This window comes from Anas platyrhynchos, chromosome 28, assembly GCF_047663525.1.
Source record: "Anas platyrhynchos isolate ZD024472 breed Pekin duck chromosome 28, IASCAAS_PekinDuck_T2T, whole genome shotgun sequence".
In the NCBI taxonomy this organism is placed as follows: domain Eukaryota; kingdom Metazoa; phylum Chordata; class Aves; order Anseriformes; family Anatidae; genus Anas; species Anas platyrhynchos.
In genome coordinates, this window is record NC_092614.1 from 4,827,598 (window position 1) to 4,850,229 (window position 22,632).

General features: G+C 54.5%; 1 protein-coding gene and 2 gene segments (V, D, J or C); all 3 read right to left on the minus strand.

The window, feature by feature from the left end:
* Positions 1-924: 924 nt before the first annotated feature.
* LOC139999631 (immunoglobulin lambda variable 2-14-like) lies at positions 925-5,189 on the minus strand. The segment is given in 2 exon segments: positions 925-1,241; positions 5,132-5,189. Coding segments are annotated over 2 exon segments (375 nt in total).
* Positions 5,190-12,381: 7,192 nt separating this feature from the next.
* Positions 12,382-15,364, minus strand: LOC139998641 (immunoglobulin heavy variable 3-11-like). The segment is given in 3 exon segments: positions 12,382-14,014; positions 14,227-14,406; positions 15,331-15,364. Coding segments are annotated over 3 exon segments (555 nt in total).
* LOC139999692 (uncharacterized) lies at positions 14,773-22,534 on the minus strand. The gene is made up of 4 exons (XM_072028890.1): positions 20,358-22,534; positions 19,902-20,108; positions 19,427-19,600; positions 14,773-16,893 (listed from the first exon to the last, which is right to left on the minus strand). Exons 1-4 carry the CDS (start codon positions 20,413-20,415, stop codon positions 16,556-16,558), a joined length of 777 nt encoding a protein of 258 aa, XP_071884991.1. The 5' UTR covers positions 20,416-22,534; the 3' UTR covers positions 14,773-16,555.
* Positions 22,535-22,632: the final 98 nt, after the last annotated feature.

A 22,632-nucleotide genomic window follows, 5' to 3' on the forward strand; every position in this document is an offset into this window, starting at 1 on the left:
CTGTCCCTGTGCGAACTGCACAGAAGTAGTGGGCTGAGTCCTGGGGTACCAGGGAGCTCAGGGACAGAGAAGACTTGGACTGGGAATTGTCCCGGGAGACACTGGCTCGGCCCTTCACTGCTTTGCCATATTGTACAGTGCTACCACCAGAGCTAATGAAGGACACCCACTCGAGACTTCCACCGGGTGCCTGACGGTACCAATAGACATAATAATCTTCAAAACGGAGTCCAGATCCCTGGCAGGAGAGATGCACGGAGTCTCCAGGTGCTCGCAGACCTCCACCAGACTCCACCAGACTCTGAGCCCAAACGCCTGCAGAAGGAGAGCACAGGGAGTGGGGCAGTGTGTGCCCATGGACAGGAAGGATGCTTTCTAGAAGCTCCTGCGACTACAGCACAGCACAGCCTGAGTGACCAACCCCGTTGATCCCAAAAAAAGACCCTGGCCAGGGACACTGCCCCGACTGCCCTCCTCGGGACTCAGCCGGGGCTGCTCCCAAAGCCTCCCCGACCCCGACAGCCTCCCTCTCCCGCACACACCGGACACGGCCTCTGCCCTGGCCCCGCTGCCCTCCCCGCCCGCCGCTCACCTGCCGGCCCCAAGGCCAAGGCCAAGGCCAGCAGCCGCGGCCCCAGCCCGCCCGCCATCGGGCCCTGCCGCGCCCGGCGGGAGGCGGACAGCAGCAGAGCGGGGCCAATATGCAGCTCACGCAGTCCTGGCAATGCCCTGCATGTGATGCAAACTGGTAAGTGGTCTCCCTGTCTTTAGCTTGACTCAGGAGTTTTATCACCATATTTTCTCCACCCACCTCCAGAAAGTAAGAGTTGGCTGACAGCCAGCCAAGTTAAACCTACCACAACTTGTGAACAGGCAAGAGGGAGTGGAGGAACTTGATGTTGTCTAGGTGCCCTGGGGTACCTCTCACTGTGGTCCCTGCAGGGTGCAGTAATACAGTGCATTGTCCTTCAGCTCCAGTGCATGGATGAACAATGTCCCAGAGCTCTCATCAGCCTTGCCGGAAAACCTCTTGCGGGCAAATGGGGCTGTGTGAATGTAGGAGCCTCCCCGGCCCTTGCTCTGGAGCAAGTACTGCAGGGACCCATTGGGATGCTGCCGGTACCAAGCCACGTAAATATAAGAGGCGTTGGAGCTGTAAGTACACTGCAAAGTCTCTGTTTGCCCTGCTTGTCCCCACACTGTAGTCCTCGTTGGTTGGATTTCATCACCCTGAACTGTACCTGAAACCACAGCAGAGTTAATCACCCACTTCTTCACTCTCACAGGCACATAAAAATGACCCACACACATCTTGATGGAAGCAGGCAATGCTGTTGCTAGAACCCAAATGCTTTTCAGTCCCCAAGGGAAAAAGGGAACAAGGGCAGGTGGAGATGAGCTGCAGGCACATTGGCCAAGATACTTGGGTGACAAGAAATGTGCTGAAATTCCTCCTCAGATTACAGTACTGTTTCTGGGACTATGGAGGAAGAAAGGGGTGGTTAAGAGAAAGGAACTTTTGCAGAAAGAACGAGGCCATCAGTGCTGTGTGGTAATGTTCCCTTTCTCCCTCCGACCAGCCCAAAGCTTGCCCAGCTCCTGCCATCCCTGCAGCTCATGCAGCCTTGGCTGTGAACTGGAAAAAGGTTTTTGTTAAAGCTCAGCTGGATTTTCTGTCCTTGTGCTAACACCACAGAAACTGCAGGCTGAGTCCTGAAGGCACAGGGCAGCCAGGGACTGATGCGCCTCAGACAAGAAGTCATCGAGGGAAGCCATGGCTTGGCCCTCCACTTCTGGCCCAAATTCAGTGTATGTGGAATCTGTGCTGATGAAGGATGCCCAGTCAACACTGCCACCTTGCCTGATTCTGGAACCCTGCCAGGAGGGGACCACGGAGCCCCCAGCCAGCTGCAGACCTCCACAACGCTCGGCTGTGCCCACACCCCTGTGGAAGGAAAGCACTTGGAACAAGGCAGTGTGTGCCCACAGAGGGAGGCGGATCCCCAGGAAACCTGATGCCCCTTGTCTGGGGCTGCCAGAGATAACAACCAATTTTCTCCCACTAAAGCCCCCGGCCAGGGGCACTGTCCTGACTGCCCTCCTCGGGACTCCGAAGGGGCTGCTCCCAAAGCCTCCCCGACCCCGACAGCCTCCCTCTCCCGCACACACCGGACACGACCCCGGCCCCGGCCCCGCTGCCCTCCCCGCCCGCCGCTCACCTGCCGGCCCCAAGGCCAAGGCCAAGGCCAGCAGCCGCGGCCCCAGCCCGCCCGCCATAGGGCCCTGCCGCGCCCGGCGGGAGGCGGACAGCAGCAGAGCGGGGCCAAGCTCGGGCCGCTCCTGCCCGCACCACAAGTCGGGTCCTCGCCGGGGCAGCGCCCACCGCTCCGCCCGCCCACGCCCGGCCCACACCGCCCCCCGCGGGGCCGCGGCCCCTCTTGTCCTATCGCTCGTTATCAGCGAGAACAGGCCGGCCCACAGCTCCCCACAACTTCCTTTCAGGGAGCGGGAGAGAGGCCTCCACTAAGCAGACCGAGCCTCAACTTCTCCGGACTGAAAGGAGAAGCCTTCTCCACTCCACATAGGCATGTCCACTGGTACGTCTTTCATAGCAGTATCTCCCCAGGCACTGCATCGTGGGGTATCTGTGGCCTGATGGATCCTGTACTTTTGGTCTAACTCCAGCACAACCGATTGATGCTCAGGGGTGACCTGCTTCTGCATCACCTCTGTGCTGACAGCTCAGTCACATCACAGTATTGAAGACAGCTAAACGTTGTTCTTAGATTTTGGAACCACTGGGGGCTTGGGACTCTTTGTAATGTCAGTCCACTTTACAGGTTCTTTCACAAAGCAGAAGGCATTGGTATTTTTTAAAATAAGGTCAGCACTTCACCTCCTATTACCCTTGCTTTCCAGTGAGCCATGACTCAGACTTCACATGGGACAATTTTCCGAGATTTTAGGGAATTCCACAATGTATTCTCTAACCTTTTTATACATAGCCCTCCTCCCACTCTTGTACGCAGAAAAGAAGAACCACCCCTCTTGCACCAGACACAGTCACACTGACATGCAAATCATTTCTACTTTAAACTGGCAGATCATGTACTTGGGAAAATTTAAAAAATATATATTTGTACCTCTGATCATTTTTGTGACACTCCTGTGGACCTGCTCTAACAGATCAACATCCTTCTTGTGCTGGGGGCTCCAGACATGGAAACAGTACTCCAAGTAAGCCATCACAAGGGCAGATTACAGGGAGACAACCACCTCCCTCGATCTGATGGCCACTCCTCTTTTAATGCAACCCAGGATGCCTTTGGCCTTCTGGGCTGCAAGCCACACATTGACACCTCATGTGAAGCTTTTCATCCAGCAGAATCCCGAAGTCCTTCTCAGCAGGGCTGCACTCTAGGAGTTCTTCATCCAGTCTGTACTCATGTCAGGGATTGCCCCAGCCCAGTTGTAGCACCTTACACTTAGACTTGTGGAACCTCATTAGGTTCATGTGTGCCCACTTCTCAAGCATGTCCAGGTCCCTTTGGGTGGCATCCCTTCTTTCTATTCTGTCAACAACAGAATTTGCCTACAGGACAAAGTGTGTGGATTTTCTGTGAGGGCTGGCATGCACAGGCATATCTATTGTTCTACATAGCCCACTCTCAAAGGGATTTTGCTTGTAATTTCCTGAGAGCTTAGCCTCTTCCTCTGGACAGGTACACTGTAGCTACTTGCTGCCTCCTGGGTACTTGCAGTGCAATTAGGATGAGCCATAGCCTGAGGCTAGGGTGGGAGAGAAGATTTTTGAGCAAAAAGGGATTCTCCGAATGTTTCCCATACTATCTTCTATGGAGTATCTCCTAGAGAAAGACCTTAGGCGCACTGCAGGAGATTCAGCAATCCCATTCTCTGCAGCAACTGTACAGGCCTAGGGCTGTAGCAGCCTCCTTGGCCCTTGTCTGGAGCAAGTACTGCCAACTGGGATGCTGCTGGTGACAGGCCATGTAAATGTAAGAAATGCTGGACCTATAAATGCATCACAGGGTCTCTGTGTACTGTGCTCAGCCCCGCAATGCAGACTTCATTGCTTGGATCTTACTGCCCTGAAACACAACTGGAGTCACAGCACAGCTCTTCACACAACTACTTTTCCTTTTCCAGCTCATGGAAATGGCACAGGGACGGATCACTGAGGGAAGTAACAATGGAAATAGGCAACATTTTTTCTAAAGCCCAAGTGAAGAAGTAGACCAAAGGCAGGCAGACAGGGGCTGAAGGCAGCTAAACTACGCAAGCTACTTTGGTGACCAGAAATATGCTGAACATCCTCTTCAGATTACATTATGGGTTTCGGGGACTTCAGAGAAAGAGCGTAGTGTTAAGAGAAAGGAGCTCTTGCAGAAAGGACAGGGCCTTCTGTGGTATACAGTGATGCACCCTTGCTCCCTGGGAGCAGCCTACAGCGGACACAACCCAGGTGAGCTCTGCAGCTCGCACAGTCCTGGCCATGCCCTGCAAAGGGATTTTTGTTAAAGCTCTGTTGGATTTCCTGTCCCTGTGTGAATAGCACAGAAATAGCGGGCTGAGTCCCCCACATGCAGATGCTGGAGGAACAGAGATGACTCGGACCGTGAATTGTCCCGGGAGGCTGTGGCTCGACCTTGTACTGCAGCCCCGTATTTCTTTGTAGCACCAGATAGCCCGCTGATGTAAGACACCCACTCAGGACTGCCACCGGGTGCCTGACGGTACCACCGTATAGCAAATGAACTGAAGGTGAATCCGGATCCCTGGCAGGAGAGCTTCACGGAGTTCCCAGGTGTTTTCACACCTCCGCCAGATTCCACCAACCTCCACTGAGCCCACACACCTGCAGCAGAGCACATGGAGTAGGGCAGTGTGTGCACACAGAAAGAAGAGGATGCTAAACAGAAGGCCCACCAACCCCAGACCAGCACAGCCTAAGCCACTAACCCCTTACTCTTGAGAAAGCCACTCACCAGGTGCACTGCCCCGACTGCCCTCCTCGGGGCTCAGACGAGGCTGCTCCCAAAGCCTTCCCGACCGCGACAGCCTCCCTCTCCCGCACACACCGGACCCGCTGCCCTCCCCGCCCGCCGCTCACCTGCCGGCCCCAAGGCCAAGGCCAAGGCCAGCAGCCGCGGCCCCAGCCCGCCCGCCATCGGGCCCTGCCGCGCCCGGCGGGAGGCGGACAGCAGCAGAGCGGGGCCAAGCTCGGGCCGCTCCTGCCCGCACCACAAGTCGGGCCCTCGCCGGGGCAGCGCCCACCGCTCCGCCCGCCCACGCCCGGCCCACACCGCCCCCCGCGGGGCCGCGGCCCCTTCGGCGGACGAGGAGGCGGCCGCGGGGCGGGGCGCGGGGCAGCTCGGCGGGCAGCGGAGGAGCGCGGCGCCCCAGCAGCCGGACGCAGGGAGGGAGCCTCCTGGCCCTGCCCTTCACTTGAACAAAACTGACTCCACAATCAGTAAGATTGTAACGTAGGTATGTTTAGTCAGCGCTGGGCAGCACGGGGGGTAGTCCCGTCAGAAAAGTGCTCACCTGACACCGCAACTTGCCTTGCTTATATGCGGTAAAGAGCTACCTATGCATGAAGTTTCACAATACGCCCTTACGTATTCATTACCTGTCCCCACTTCCTATTAAAATTTATTCCACGGAGTCATTTCCATAAACTCCTCCCATCTGCGCTTGTGTAGTGTAATCCGGTGGTGGTTGTCAGGGGTCGTGGCAATGAAGACTGATGACTCTTCCTCCTCACCGCTAGTTGACCTCTTGTCTTTGCACAGACTCAGTTGCTCCTTGGCTCTTGTCCATCCGCAGCACCAGTTTCTACCAGTTTCCTAAAATAGGCTCACACTCTTATTAAGAGACTGACCTTCGTAAGGGGCACAAGGCTTCTTGCTTTAGTTAATTTGCACAATGCACCATAGGTAGCAAAGACACTAAGCAGCATCCTAGTTTAATGCCGTTAGCGCTTTAACGTTACTTGATAAGATTCTCCTAACTCCCTCTCTCAGCCTCACCGTCAGCTGGCCAGTAGACCAACAACTAACACATCGGAAGAGATGCCCCTGAGGCTAACTAGAAGAAAAGTCACAATTCAACCTGGTGTGTCTCAAACATTTTGAGCACATTCCGGGAGAATTTGATATTGGAGGGTTGACTCATGCATATGTCCTATTTGGATTAAGGCCTTAACAAAACAATAAATTGAAAATATCTCTCTGGAACCTCTACAGAACTAAAAACGAAAAACACAACAACAACAATAGAAACCAAAAAAAAAAAACAAAAAACAAAAAACAAAAAATCCTTTCTTTATTTCTTTCTTTCTTTCTTTCTTTCTTTCTTGTAAGGACTGCTCTGCAACAATTATAACATCAATGTGTTATCAACATTATTTTCACCCTAAGTACAAGACACAGCACCCTACCAGACACTTGGAGGAAAATTAACTCTATCCTAGACAAAACCAGCATTCTGGCTCACTTGTAATGACAGATTTCTTGAGTAGTCCCGCTACCTAAGAGAATCCCTGGACACCCCTCTACTGGTGCATCAAGCTCTGGCAGCAGAGGCCAAAGCTGCAATCTGTCCCAGCCCACGTCCTGGCTGGCCCCTTTGCTGGGGCACGCAAGTGAGCATGGAGAGGGTGAGAAGCCCCAGTAGGAGGTTCATGTCAGGGAACACTTCAGCTTTCTATCCCCACAGAGGCAGCACAAAAGCAGCGAGTGCAGTCCCAGGCATGCAGGGCATGCAGGACAATACATTTCAACACCTAGAAACTCTCCCAGGAGATGGTGGGCTGCACACCCACACATGGCAGCCTTCCATAAGGTCTAGGAAAAGGAATTTTTGCTCTAGACAGAGACCAAGAGGAATGTGGACCTGTGTGTATGCTGCTGTCATGAGATGCTATAGTCATTCACAAACAGCCTGCATCCCCAGCTGGTGACGTGCACAGAAATCACAAAACCATAGAATCATTAAGGCTAGAAAAGACCTGTAAGATCATCAAGTCCAACCATCAAGCTCACCTACCAAATCCTGATATGGATAGAATAAAAATAACATGCACTTAGTGTCCATCCTGCTTCCCACTGCCCTGCAGACTCCTTGGTGGATGAGGAGGTGAGCATACAGCAGAGAGCAGGGTGGGAAGGAGTCAGAGGCTCCTCCAGCACCTACAGCAGCCAGAGGCTGCAATATACGTAGCCTCTGTGGCAGCAATATATGTAGGAAAGGTGAGGGGCCCTGGCACTAGGTTTGTGTTAAAGCTCAGCTGGATTTCCTGTCCCTGTGCGAACTGCACAGAAGTAGTGGGCTGAGTCCTGGGGTACCAGGGAGCTCAGGGACAGAGAAGACTTGGATTGGGAATCGTCCCGGGAGACACTGGCTCGGCCCTTCACTGCTTTGCCATATTCTACAGTGCTACCATAAAAGTTAATGAAGGACACCCACTCAAGACTTCCACCGGGTGCCTGACGGTACCACAAGACAGGATAATTTTCAAAGGTGAATCCAGATCCCTGGCAGGAGAGATGCACGGAGTCTCCAGGTGCTCGCAGACCTCCACCAGACTCCACCAGCTTCAATTCAGCCCAAATGCCTGAAGAAAGAGATCAAAGGGAGTATGTATGCGTGTGCTCACAGACGGAAGATCCTTTCCAGAAGCTACAGCAACTCCAACCCAGCACAGAAAAAAATGCCAACACACTTGCTTCACAAAAAGCCCCTGGCCAGGGGCAATGCCCCGACTAACCTCCTCGGGGCTGATCCCAAAGCGTCCCCGACCCCGACAGCCTCCCTCTCCCGCACACACTGGACACGGCCCCCTACCAATCTGCCCTCCCCGCCGGCCGCTCACCTGCCGGCCCCAAGGCCAAGGCCAAGGCCAAGGCCAGCAGCCGCGGCCCCAGCCCGCCCGCCATCGGGCCCTGCCGCGCCCGGCGGGAGGCGGACAGCAGCAGAGCGGGGCCAAGCTCGGGCCGCTCCTGCCCGCACCACAAGTCGGGCCCTCGCCGGGGCTGCGCCCACCGCTCCGCCCGCCCACGCCCGGCCCACACCGCCCCCCGCGGGGCCGCGGCCCCTTCGGCGGACGAGGAGGCGGCCGCGGGGCGGGGCGCGGGGCAGCTCGGCGGGCAGCGGAGGAGCGCGGCGCCCCGGCAGCCGGACGCAGGGAGGGAGCCTCCTGGCCCTGCCCTCCCGGCGCTGTCCCGGCCTCGAGCCCCGCGCAGCCCGGCAGGAGGGACCCGGCAGTGCCACGCCGGAGCCACACGGAAAAGCTGCTCGTCTGCTCGCTGCCTGCTGTGGCCATGGGGGCCGGCAGCAAAAGCCACATCTCTTCCATCCTGCAGCTGCAAGCACCCGTGCTCAGGAGCTCTTGGTCCCATTGCAGCCTGAGCACTGACATTACTGTCAGGGAGGGGGAAAGAGGAAGACAGCCAGGACACGAGGCTAAGCACGAGCTCATTATGAGCCCCAGATTTCCATTTAATTGCCTTGAGAGGACTGAGGAGAAGGCATATGAAAATGTACAAAAGAAGAAGCCTCGTGTTCTTGTTGTGGACTCAGACTCACCATCAACTGCCTGTGAACTGACAACCCATCCATGAGCAGGACTGCTACAGATGCTAATTGCCACATTGGTATTTGAACCAGTGCCAATCCAGTATTGTGGGATCCAGTGGGGTTTGTCTCCAGGGAGACAAACACCTCCCTCAACATGATAGCCACTCATTTAATGCAGCCCAGAATGCAGTTGGCCTTCTGGGCTGCAAGCCGCGCACTGATGCTTCATGTCAAGCTTTTTATCAAGCAGAACCCCCAAGTCCTTCTCAGCAGGGCTGCTCTCTAGGAGTTCTTCATCCAGTCTCTACTCACATCTGCACCTATAAATGCATCAAAGGGTCTCTGTGTACTGTGCTCATCCCTGCAATGCAGACCTCATGTGGGGTACTTGCAGTGCAATTAGGATGAGCCGTAGCCTGAGGCTAGGGTCGGAGAGAAGATTTTTAAGCAACAAGGGATTCTCCCAATCTTTCCCATTTTCTATGGAGTATCTCCTAGAGAAAGACCTTGGGCATACTGCAGGAGATTCAGCAATCCCATTCTCTGCAGCAACTGTACAGGCCTAGGGCTGTAGCAGCCTCCTTGGCCCTTGTCTGGAGCAAATACTGCCAACTGGGATACTGTTGGTGACAGGCCATGTAAATGTAAGAAACGCTAGACCTATAAGTGCATCACACGGTCTCTGTGTACTGTGCTCAGCCCCGCAATGCAGACTTCATTGCTTGGATCTTACTGCCCTGAAACACAATTGGAGTCACAGCACAGCTCTTCACACAACTGCTTTTCCTTTTCCAGCTCATGGAAATGGCACAGGGAAGGGTCACTGAGGGAAGTAACAATGGAAATAGGCAACATTTTTTCTAAAGCCCAAGTGAAGAAGTAGACCAAAGGCAGGCAGACAGGGGCTGAAGGCAGCTAAACTACGCAAGCTATTTTGGTGACCAGAAATATGCTGAACAACTTCTTCAGATTACATTATGGGTTTGGGGGACTTCGGAGAAAGAAAGTAGTGTTAAGAGAAAGGAGCTCTTGCAGAAAGGACAGGGCCTTCTGTGGTATACAGTGATGCACCCTTGCTCTCTGGGAACGGCCTACAGCTGACACGGCCCAAACCAGCCCTGCAGCTCACGCAGTCCTGGCAATGCCCTGCATGTGATGCAAACTGGTAAGTGGTCTCCCTGTCTTTAGCTTGACTCAGGAGTTTTATCACCATATTTTCTCCACCCACCTCCAGAAAGTAAGAGTTGGCTGACAGCCAGCCAAGTTAAACCTACCACAACTTGTGAACAGGCAAGAGGGAGTGGAGGAACTTGATGTTGTCTAGGTGCCCTGGGGTACCTCTCACTGTGGTCCCTGCAGGGTGCAGTAATACAGTGCATTGTCCTTCAGCTCCAGTGCATGGATGAACAATGTCCCAGAGCTCTCATCAGCCTTGCCGGAAAACCTCTTGCGGGCAAATGGGGCTGTGTGAATGTAGGAGCCTCCCCGGCCCTTGCTCTGGAGCAAGTACTGCAGGGACCCATTGGGATGCTGCCGGTACCAAGCCACGTAAATATAAGAGGCGTTGGAGCTGTAAGTACACTGCAAAGTCTCTGTTTGCCCTGCTTGTCCCCACACTGTAGTCCTCGTTGGTTGGATTTCATCACCCTGAACTGTACCTGAAACCACAGCAGAGTTAATCACCCACTTCTTCACTCTCACAGGCACATAAAAATGACCCACACACATCTTGATGGAAGCAGGCAATGCTGTTGCTAGAACCCAAATGCTTTTCAGTCCCCAAGGGAAAAAGGGAACAAGGGCAGGTGGAGATGAGCTGCAGGCACATTGGCCAAGATGCTTGGGTGACAAGAAATGTGCTGAAATTCCTCCTCAGATTACAGTACTGTTTCTGGGACTATGGAGGAAGAAAGGGGTGGTTAAGAGAAAGGAACTTTTGCAGAAAGAACGAGGCCATCAGCAGTGTGGTAATGTTCCCTTTCTCCCTGCGACCAGCCCAAAGCTCGCCCAGCTCCTGCCATCCCTGCAGCTCATGCAGCCTTGGCTGTGAACTGGAAAGAGGTTTTTGTTAAACCTCAGCTGGATTTTCTGTCCTTGTGCTAACATCACAGAAACTGCAGGCTGAATCCTGAAGGCACAGGGAAGTCAGGGACTGATGCGCCTCAGACAAGAAGTCATCGAGGGAAGCCATGGCTTGGCCCTCCACTTCTGGCCCAAATTCAGTGTATGTGGAATCTGTGCTGATGAAGGATGCCCACTCAACACTGCCACCTTGCCTGATTCTGGAACCCTGCCAGGAGGGGACCACGGAGCCCCCAGCCAGCTGCAGACCTCCACAACGCTCGGCTGTGCCCACACCCCTGTGGAAGGAAAGCACTTGGAATAAGGCAGTGTGTGCCCACAGAGGGAGGCGGATCCCCAGGAAACCTGATGCCCCTTGTCTGGGGCTGCCAGAGATAACAACCAATTTTCTCCCACTAAAGCCCCCGGCCAGGGGCACTGTCCTGACTGCCCTCCTCGGGACTCCGAAGGGGCTGCTCCCAAAGCCTCCCCGACCCCGACTGCCTCCCTCTCCCGCACACACCGGACACGGCCCCGGCCCCGGCCCCGCTGCCCTCCCCGCCCGCCGCTCACCTGCCGGCCCCAAGGCCAAGGCCAAGGCCAGCAGCCGCGGCCCCAGCCCGCCCGCCATCGGGCCCTGCCGCGCCCGGCGGGAGGCGGACAGCAGCAGAGCGGGGCCAAGCTCGGGCCGCTCCTGCCCGCACCACAAGTCGGGCCCTCGCCGGGGCAGCGCCCACCGCTCCGCCCGCCCACGCCCGGCCCACACCGCCCCCCGCGGGGCCGCGGCCCCTCTTGTCCTATCGCTCGTTATCAGCGAGAACAGGCCGGCCCACAGCTCCCCACAACTTCCTTTCAGGGAGCGGGAGAGAGGCCTCCACTAAGCAGACCGAGCCTCATCTTCTCCGGACTGAAGGGAGAAGCCTTCTCCACTCCACATAGGCATGTCCGCTGGTACGTCTTTCATAGCAGTATCTCCCCAGGCACTGCATCGTGGGGTGGATGTGGCCTGATGGATCCTGTATTTTTGGTCTAACTCCAGCACAACCGATTGATGCTCAGGGGTGACCTGCTTCTGCATCACCTCTGTGCTGACAGCTCAGTCACATCACAGTATTGAAGACAGCTAAACGTTGTTCTTAGATTTTGGAACCACTGGGGGCTTGGGACTCTTTGTAATGTTAGTCCACTTTACAGGTTCTTTCACGAAGCAGAAGGCATTGCTATTTTTTTAAAATAAGATCAGCACTGCCCCTCCTATTACCCTTGCTTTCCAGTGAGCCATGACTCAGACTTCACATGGGACAATTTTCCGAGATTTTAGGGAATTCCACAATGTATTCTCTAACCTTTTTATATATAGCCCTCCTCCCACGCTTGTACACAGAAAAGAAGCACCACCCCTCCTCACACACACACACAGTCACACAGACGCGAAAAGCATTGGTGCTTTAAACTGGCGGATCATGTACTATGAGAAAAAAAAATGTTGTACTCATTTTGGTTATTGCCTTTTCAAATTCTTGTTCTTCAAAGGTTTACCTGGAAGACAGGACCTAATACCACCTGTCGTGGTTTAACCCGGCTGGCAGCTAAACACCACGCAGCCGTTCGCTCACCCTCCCCCCTCCCTCTCTGGGACGGGGGAGAGAAATGGAAAGTGAAGCCCGTGAGTTGAGATAAAGACAGTTTAATAAGACAGGAAAATAATAATAACAAAATAATAGTAAAAATAATAACAATAATAATACAATGGTGATAATAGGAAAGTAATAATAGTATGTACAAACAAGTGATGCACAATGCAATTGCTCACCACTCGCTGACCGATGCCCAGCCTAACCCCGAGCAGTCCGGCCCCTTCCCCCCAGCTAGCCACCCCTATATATTGTTTAGCATGACGTCAGATGGTATGGAATACCCCTTTGGCTAGTTTGGGTCACCTGTCCTGGGTCTGTCCCCTCCCAGCTCTTACTGCACCCCCAGCCTGCCCGTTGGCAGGACAGAGCAAAAGGCTGAGATGTCCTTGGCTTAGTATAAGCACTGCTCTGCAACAATTAAAGCATCGGGGTGTTATCAGCACTCTTCTCATCCTAAGCCAAAACACAGCATTCCACCAGCTACTAGGAAGAAAATTAATTCTGTGCTAACTGAAACCAGGACACCACCTTAGCACAATGCTTCAGTTTTCAGGCTTTTCATACTCGGTTATACACTAATTTAATAGTCATAGAACAGCTTGGGATGGAAGGGACACCAAAAACCATTTAGTTCCAACCCCCTGCCATAGGCAGGGATGCCACCCAAGAGATCAGGTTGATCAGAGCCTTATCCAAGCTGGTCTTGAACACCTCCAAGGGTGGGGCATCCACAACATCTCTGGGCAACCTGTACCAGTGCCTCACCACCCTCTGAGTGAAGAAAGTGGTGCCCCACCTGGGCCCTCCTAACCCCTCATCTAAATCTCCACTCTTTTAGTTTAAAACCATTCCCCCTCATCCTGTCAACATCCAAATGAGTAAAGAGTTGCTCTCCATCCCTTCTACAAGCCCCCGTCAAATACTAAAAGGTTGCAATGAGGTCACCTGCAAGCTTTTGCTTCTGTGGGATAAACAGCCCCAGATCTCTCAGCCTTTTTTCATATGAGACATGCTCCAGCCCCATGACCATATTTGTGGCACTCCTCTGGACCTGCTCTAACAGATCAACATCCTTCTTGTGCTGGGAGCTCCAGACCTTTACACAGTACTCCAAGTGGGGCATAATAGGGGGAGATTAGAGGCAGACAATCAACTATCTCTACCTACACCCACTCCTCTATTACTGCAGCACAGGATGCAGTTAGCTTCAGTTGCTCACTTGAGAGAAAGGGGTGATTAAGAGAAAGGAACACTTACAGAAAGGACAGGGCCATCTGTGATGCACCCTTGCTCCCTGGAAGCAGCCCACAGCTTACACAGCCCAAACCAGCCCTGCAGCTAACACAGTACTGGCCATGCCCTGCAAAGGGATTTTTGTTAAAGCTCTGTTGGATTTCCTGTCCCTGTGCGAACAGCACAGAAATAGCGGCCTGAGTCCCCCACATGCAGATGTTGGAGGGACAGAGACGACTTGGCCTGTGAATTGTTCCGGGAGGCTGCGGCTCGACCATCTACTGTAGCCCCGTATTGCTTTACAGTACCAGACCGGCTGCTGATGTAAGACACCCATTCGAGACAACCACCGCGTGCCTGACGGAACCAGCGGACAGAATAATCTTCGAAGTTGGGTACGGACACCTGGCAGGAAAGCTGCATGGAGTCTCCAGATGCTCGCAGACCTCCACCAGACTCCACCAGACTCAACTGAGTCCAAACGCCTGCAGAAGGAGAGCACAGAGACTGGGGCAGTGTGTGGCCAAGGATAGAGGAGGATGCTGTCTAGACGCTCCAGTGACTCCAGCACAGCACAACCTGTAACACCATCCCCGTTGCTCCCAACAAAGCCCATGGCCAGGGGCACTGCCCCGACTGCCCTCCTCGGGACTCAGCCGGGGCTGCTCCCAAAGACTCCCGGACCTGGACAGCCTACCATTCCCGCACACACAGTACGCTCCAAAACGACGACGGAGAGCGCCGGACCCCAGTACGCCCGGAGGGGCAGCACCAGGAGACGCTCCACGTCGGTCACGGCCATTCGCTGGCCCAGCCCCGACACGTTTCAGCCCCAGCCCCAACCCCGCCCAGGGCCCGATGCCCTCGCCTCCCGCCGCTCACCTGCCGGCCCCAAGGCCAAGGCCAAGGCCAGCAGCCGCGGCCCCAGCCCGCCCGCCATAGGGCCCTGCCGCGCCCGGCGGGAGGCGGACAGCAGCAGAGCGGGGCCAAGCTCGGGCCGCTCCTGCCCGCACCACAAGTCGGGCCCTCGCCGGGGCAGCGCCCACCGCTCCGCCCGCCCACGCCCGGCCCACACCGCCCCCCGCGGGGCCGCGGCCCCTTCGGCGGACGAGGAGGCGGCCGCGGGGCGGGGCGCGGGGCAGCTCGGCGGGCAGCGGAGGAGCGCGGCGCCCCGGCAGCCGGACGCAGGGAGGGAGCCTCCTGGCCCTGCCCTTGACTTGAACAAAACTGACTCCACAATCAGTAAGATTGTAACGTAGGTATGTTTCTTCAGCGCTGGGCAGCACGGGGAGTAGTCCCGTCAGAAACGTGCTCACCTGACACCGCAACTTGCCTTGCTTATATGCGGTGAAGTGTTACCTATGCATGAAGTTTCACAATACGTCTATATGTATTCATAACGTGTCCCCACTTCGTATTAAAATTAGTTCCACGGAGTCATTTCCATAAACTCCTCCCATCTGCGCTTGTGTAGTGTAATCTGGTGGTGGTCATCGGAGGTCGTGGCAATGAAGACTGACGACTCTTCCTCCTCACCGCCAGTTGACCTCTTGTCTTTGCGCAGACTCAGTTGCTCCTTGGCTCTTGTCCATCCGCAGCACCAGTTTCTACCAGTTTCCTAAAATAGGCTCACACTCTTATTAAGAGACCGACCTTGGTAAGGGGCACAAGGCTTCTTGCTTTAGTTAATTTGCACAATGCACCACAGTTAGCAAAGACACTAAGTAGCATCCTAGTTTAATGCCGTCAGTGCTCTATCGCTACTTGAAAAGATTCTCCTAACTCCCTCTCTCAGCCTCACCGTCAGCTGGCCGGTAGACCAACAACCAACACATCGGAAGAGATGCCCCTGAGGCTAACCAGAAGAAAAGTCACAATTCAACCTGGTGTGTCTCAAACATTTTGAGCACATTCCGGGAGAATTTGATAATTGAGGGTTGACTCATGCATATGTCCTATTTGGATTAAGGCCTTAATAAAACAATAAATTGAAAGCATCTCCCTGGAAGCTGTACCACACTAAAACCAAAAAAAAAACCACAACAACACAACAACAACAAAAGGAACCAACAAAAAAAAATCATTTCTTTCTCTCTTTCTTTCTTTCTTTCTTTCTTGTAAGGACTGCTCTGCAACAATTACAACATCACTGAGTTATCAACATTATTTTCATCCTAAGTACAAAACACAGCACCCTACAAGACACTTGGAGGAAAATTAACTCTACCCTAGACACAACCAGCATTCTGGCTCACTTGTAATGAGGGATTTCTTGAGTAGTCCCACTACCTGGAAGAATCCCTGGACACCCCTCTACTGGTGCATCAAGCTCTGGCAGCACAGGCCAAAACTGCAATCTGTCCCAGCCCACGTCCTGGCTGGCCCCTTTGCTGGGGCACGCAAGTGAACATGGGGAGGGTGAGAAGCCCCAGTAGGAGGTTCATGTCAGGGAACACTTCAGCTTTCTATCCCCACAGAGGCAGCACAAAAGCAGCAAGTGCAGTCCCGGGCATGCAGGGCATGCAGGACAATACATTTCAACACCTAGAAACTGTCCCAGGAGGTGGTGGGCTACACACCCACACATGGCAGCCTTCCATAAGGTGTAGGGAAAGGAATTTTTGCTCTAGACAGAGACCAAGAGGAATGTGGACCTGTGTGCCTGCTGGTATCCTGAGATGCTATAGTCATTCACAATCAGCCGGCATCCCCAGCTGGTGACGTGCATGGAAATCACAGAACCGTAGAATCATTAAGGCTGTAAGATCATCAAGTCCAACCATCAAGCTCACCTACCAAATCCTGATACGGATAGAATAAAAAGAACATGCACTTAGTGTCCATCCTGCTTCCCACTGCCCTGCAGACTCCTTGGTGGATGAGGAGGTGAGCATGCGGCAGAGAGTGCGGTGGGAAGGAGTCAGAGGCTCCTCCAGCACCTACAGCAGCCAGAGGCTGCAATATATGTAGCCTCTGTGGCAGCAATATATGTAGGAGAGGTGAGGGGCCCTGGCACTAGGTTTGTGTTAAAGCTCAGCTGGATTTCCTGTCCCTGTGCGAACTGCACAGAAGTAGTGGGCTGAGTCCTGGGGTACCAGGGAGCTCAGGGACAGAGAAGACTTGGACTGGGAATTGTCCCGGGAGACACTAGCTCGGCCCTTCACTGCTTTGCCATATTCTACAGTGCTACCATCATAGCTAATGAAGGACACCCACTCAAGACTTCCACCGGGTGCCTGACGGTACCACAAGACATGATAATTTCCAAAGGTGAATCCAGATCCCTGGCAGGAGAGATGCACGGAGTCTCCAGGTGCTCGCAGACCTCCACCAGACTCCACCAGCTTCAATTCAGCCCAAACGCCTGAAGAAAGATATCAAAGGGAGTATATATGTGTGTGCTCACAGACGGAAGATCCTTTCCAGAAGCTACAGCAACTCCAACCCAGCACAGACAAAAACGAAAACCCGCTTGCTCCACACAAAGCCCCTGGCTAGGGGCACTGCCCCGACTGCCCTCCTAGAGACTCAGACGGGGCTGCTCCCAAAACCTCCCCGACCCCGACAGCCTCCCTCTCCCGCACACACCGGACACGGCCCCGGCCGCGCTGCCCTCCCTGCCCGCCGCTCACCTGCCGGCCCCAAGGCCAAGGCCAAGGCCAGCAGCCGCGGCCCCAGCCCGCCCGCCATCGGGCCCTGCCGCGCCCGGCGGGAGGCGGACAGCAGCAGAGCGGGGCCAAGCTCGGGCCGCTCCTGCCCGCACCACAAGTCGGGCCCTCGCCGGGGCAGCGCCCACCGCTCCGCCCGCCCACGCCCGGCCCACACCGCCCCCCGCGGGGCCGCGGCCCCTTCGGCGGACGAGGAGGCGGCCGCGGGGCGGGGCGGGGCGCGGGGCAGCTCGGCGGGCAGCGGAGGAGCGCGGCGCCCCGGCTCGTGCCTGGTGTTTGCCTCGGACGACCCGAGCAGCCTGGATGCACAAAACCGAGTGACCTCCATGAAGAAATCCACCTGCAAGCCGCAATCCCCTGCTCCGCTGCAGATCACGACTGCCTCAGAATCGATCGCCTGGCGAGACACATGATAAATCATCTCTAACTCACTCAGCCTCATTGACCTCCCGGGAAACTAGTGCTTCTTCCACAGCAAATAAATTCAGCAGTTCATCTCTTCTGCACAAGAAAATAGTCCCATTTAGGATCAGAGGGAAAAGCTGTCCAGTGTTTAACCATGGAATCATAGAAACATGGAGAACGACACCTCCTTGCTGCAACCTTCTCTCAGACAGCTGCAGAGAATGATCAGGTCTCCCCTCAGCCTACTTTTCTCTACACTAAAAAAAACTGTTCTCTCGGGTGCTGATGAGAACACTTGCTTTCTAGTCCCCTCACCAGCTTTGTTGCTCTTTGCACATATGCAAGCAACTCAATATCCTTCTGTGGTTGTTTCACTTGGGTGGACAGCCGAGTTCCCCCACAGCTGCTCTCTCACTCCCCCTCCTCAAAGAAAAAGGGGTAGAACAAACAACACAAAGGGCTCAAGGTCTTAGATGAGGATGATTTAATTAGAGGGAAATGGAAGAAGAAAAAAAAAAAAAAAAAAAAAAAAAGGAAAACGCAGTACAGAAGCACAGAGAGAGAAAAGCTGTTACTCTCTACTTCTCATCAACGAGCAACATACAACCACATCCTGGGAAGCAGGGCGCCGCGGCCCCTTCGGCGGAGGAGGAGGCGGCCGCGGGGCGGGGCGTGGGGCAGCTCGGCGGGCAGTGGAGGAGCGCGGAGCCCCGGTAGCCGGAGGCAGGGAGGGAGCCTCCTGGCCCTGCCCTCCCGGCGCTACCCCAGTTTCAAGCCTTGAGCCCCGCGCAGCCCAGCAGGAGGGACCCGGCAGTGCCGTTCCGGAGCCACACGGAAAAGCTGCTCGGCCGCTCGCTGCCTGCGGTGCCCACGGGAGCCGACAGTGAGAGCCTCATCTCTGCCCTCCTGCAGCTGCAAGCACCCGCGCTCAGGAGCTCTTGCTCCCATCGCAGCCTGAGCACTGATATTACTATCAGGGAGAGGGAAATAGAGAAACAACCAGGGCCTGAAGCAGAGCAAAGTGTTTGTTGCCGATAGGTGGACTTTCAGTGGAGGGCTCTAGAGCAGGAACTACGGTGGAGGGAGAGAGGAGCCAGAAGCCCTGTGAGGGAGTGGCTGATGCAGCTGCTGAGCAGAAGGCATGGGCTGATGTGGCTGGGAGGATTCACAAAATCATCAAAATGCAGCTTAAGCAGGACAAGCACTTCCCTAGTCCTGATGGCCACACTGTTTCTGATGCAGGTCAGGATGCCATTGGCCTTCTTGGCCACAGGGGCACACTGCTGGCTCATGTTCAACTGGCTGTCAAACAAAATCTTCAGGTCCTTTTCTGTCAGGACACTTTCCATCCACTCTTCCCCAAGCTTGAATGGGCTTGTTACGTCTGTCAATCCCACAGAATGGGGTTGTTACTACCCGAGAGCAGCACTCGGCACTTCCTCTCATGAACAAGCCTGTGCAGCCCTTCTTGCTGCACTCCAGCTGACCTGGCCATTTGCCCCTGACACTGCTGCTATTACGTGCCCCGACAGGCAACGTGGGAAAGTTCTGATCTCAAGGCAGTCCTCTGCCCTCTTCAGCAAGTAAATATGGTTCTGTTGCCCCTCTTGTTCTCTGTGGCAGCAATGCACATAGGAAAGGCAAGGGGAGTAGGTTTCTGCTAAAGCGCAGCTGAATTTCCTGTCCCTGTGTGAACAGCAGAGAAGTAGCGGGCTGAGTCCTGGGACAACAGGGCATGAAGTGACAAATAAGCCTTGGACTGGGAATTGTCCCGGGAGACATTGGCTCGGCCCTCCACCGCTTTGCCGTAGTCTTTTGTATTACCAAATGCATTGATGAAGGACACCCACTCAATCCTGCCAAAAGGTGCCTGGCGGTACCACAGCACATGGTAACTTCTGAAGTTGAAGCCTGATCCCTGGCAGGAGAGGTGCACAGAGTTCCCAGCTGCTTGCAGACCTCCACCAGACTCTACCAACTTCCACTGTGCCCACACGCCTGCAGAAAGAGAGCAAAGGGAGTGGGGCAGTTTGTGCTCATGGATAGAAGAGGATGCTAACCAGAAGCCCCAGCAACCCCAGCCTGGCATAGTCTTAGCCACTAACTCACTTGTTCCCAAGAAAGACCCTGACTTGGTGAAGCCAATGTATCTTGGGAGCAGGTTTATGTTTAAGTCTGGCTGGATTTCCTGCTGCTGTGCGAACCACGCAGAAATAGTGGGCTGAGTCCTGGGGGTACAGGCCATGCAAAAGCAGAAATGCCACAGACCGGGAATTATTGCGGGAGGTAGTGGCTCTACCTTTTATCCCTGGCAGGTAATGAATGTCTGAAGAATCATAGCTGATGTAAGAGAGGCACTCAAGCCTGCCACTGGGTGCCTGACGGTACCACCAAAAATAATAGTTGATCAAAGTCAAGGCATATCCCTGGCAGGAGAGGAGTACGGAGTCCCCAGGTGCTCGAAGACCTCCGCCAGACTCCACAACCCTTGGCTGCGTCCACACCCCTGTGGAAAGACAGTGCATGGAACCAGACAGTGCAATGTTTCCCAGCTGCATATTTGCTCCCAGCACAGCCTGAGTGAACAAACCCGCTTGCTCCACACAAAGCCCCTGGCTAGGGACACTGCCCCGACTGCCCTCCTCGGGGCTCCGAAGGGGCTGCTCCTAAAGCCTCCCCGACCCCGACAGCCTCCCTCTCCCGCACACACCGGACACGGCCCCCTACCAATCTGCCCTCCCCGCCCGCCGCTCACCTGCCGGCCCCAAGGCCAAGGCCAAGGCCAGCAGCCGCGGCCCCAGCCCGCCCGCCATCGGGCCCTGCCGCGCCCGGCGGGAGGCGGACAGCAGCAGAGCGGGGCCAAGCTCGGGCCGCTCCTGCCCGCACCACAAGTCGGGCCCTCGCCGGGGCAGCGCCCACCGCTCCGCCCGCCCACGCCCGGCCCACACCGCCCCCCGCGGGGCCGCGGCCCCTTCGGCGGACGAGGAGGCGGCCGCGGGGCGGGGCGCGGGGCAGCTCGGCGGGCAGCGGAGGAGCGCGGCGCCCCGGCAGCTGGAGGCAGGCAGGGAGCCTCCTGGCCCTGCCCTTCACTTGAACAAAACTGACTCCACAATCAGTAAGATTGTAACGTAGGTATGTTTCTTCAGCGCTGGGCAGCATGGGGGGTAGTCCCATCAGAAACGTGCTCACCTGACACTGCAACTTGCCTTGCTTAAATGCAGTAAAGAGTTACCTATGCATGAAGTTTCACAGTATGCCCATACGTATTCATAACCTGTCCCCACTTCGTATTAAAATTAGTTCCACGGAGTCATTTCCATAAACTCCTCCCATCTGTGCTTGTGTAGTGTAATCTGGTGGTGGTCATCGGAGGTCGTGGCAATGAAGACTGACGACTCTTCCTCCTCACCACTAGTTGACCTCTTGTCTTTGCACAGACTCAGTTGCTCCTTGGCTCTTGTCCATCCGCAGCACCAGTTTCTACCAGTTTCCTAAAATAGGCTCACACTCTTATTAAGAGACTGACCTTGGTAAGGGGCACAAGGCTTCTTGCTTTAGTTAATTTGCACAATGCACCACAGTTAGCAAAGACACTAAGTAGCATCCTAGCTTAATTCCGTCAGAGCTCTATTGCTACTTGAAAAGATTCTCCTAACTCCCTCTCTCAGCCTCACCGTCAGCTGGCCGGTAGACCAACAACCAACACATCAGAAGGGATGCCCCTGAAGCTAACTAGAAGAAAAGTCACAATTCAACCTGGTGTGTCTCAAACATTTTGAGCACATTCCGGGAGAATTTGATAATTGAGGGTTGACTCATGCATATGTCCTATTTGGATTAAGGCCTTAATAAAACGATAAATTGAAAGTATCTCCCTGGAAGCTGTACCACACTAAAACCAAAAAAAAAAAAAACACAACAACACAACAAGAACAAAAGGAACCAACAAAAAAAAATCATTTCTTTCTCTCTTTCTTTCTTTCTTTCTTTCTTGTAAGGACTGCTCTGCAACAATTACAACATCACTGAGTTATCAACATTATTTTCACCCTAAGTACAAAACACAGCACCCTACCAGACACTTGGAGGAAAATTAACTCTATCCTAGACAAAACCAGCATTCTGGCTCACTTGTATTTCTTGATTACAAGATTACAATCTCACTTGGATTTCTTGAGTAGTCCCACTACCTGAAAGAATCCCTGGACACCCCTCTACTGGTGCATCAAGCTCTGGCAGCACAGGCCAAAGCTGCAATCTGTCCCAGCCCACGTCCTGGCTGGCCCCTTTGCTGGGGCACGCAAGTGAACATGGAGAGGGTGAGAAGCCCCAGTAGGAGGTTCATGTCAGGGAACACTTCAGCTTTCTATCCCCACAGAGGCAGCACAAAAGCAGCAAGTGCAGTCCCGGGCATGCAGGGCATGCAGGACAATACATTTCAACACCTAGAAACTGTCCCAGGAGGTGGTGGGCTGCACACCCACACATGGCAGCCTTCCATAAGGTGTAGGAAAAGGAATTTTTGCTCTAGACAGAGACCAAGAGGAATGTGAACCTGTGTGCCTGCTGGTATCCTGAGATGCTATAGTCATTCACAATCAGCCGGCATCCCCAGCTGGTGACGTGCATGGAAATCACAGAACCGTAGAATCATTAAGGCTGTAAGATCATCAAGTCCAACCATCAAGCTCACCTACCAAATCCTGATACGGATAGAATAAAAAGAACATGCACTTAGTGTCCATCCTGCTTCCCACTGCCCTGTGGACTCCTTGGTGGATGAGGAGGTGAGCATAGGGCAGAGAGCACGGTGGGAAGGAGTCAGAGGCTCCTCCAGCACCTACAGCAGCCAGAGGCTGCAATATATGTAGCCTCTGTGGCAGCAATATATGTAGGAGAGGTGAGGGGCCCTGGCACTAGGTTTGTGTTAAAGCTCAGCTGGATTTCCTGTCCCTGTGCGAACTGCACAGAAGTAGTGGGCTGAGTCCTGGGGTACCAGGGAGCTCAGGGACAGAGAAGACTTGGACTGG

Coding starts and splice junctions, on each gene's coding strand:
- LOC139999692 (XM_072028890.1), bottom strand. CDS start 20,415: ATGGCGGGCGGGCTGGGGCCGCGGCTGCTGGCCTTGGCCTTGGCCTTG. Junction 20,109..20,357: donor CTTGGCCTTGGGGCCGGCAG/GTGAGCGGCGGG, acceptor GTCTTTCCACAG/GGGTGTGGACGCAGCCAAGG. Junction 19,601..19,901: donor TTACCTGCCAGGGATAAAAG/GTAGAGCCACTA, acceptor CTCTTTCTGCAG/GCGTGTGGGCACAGTGGAAG.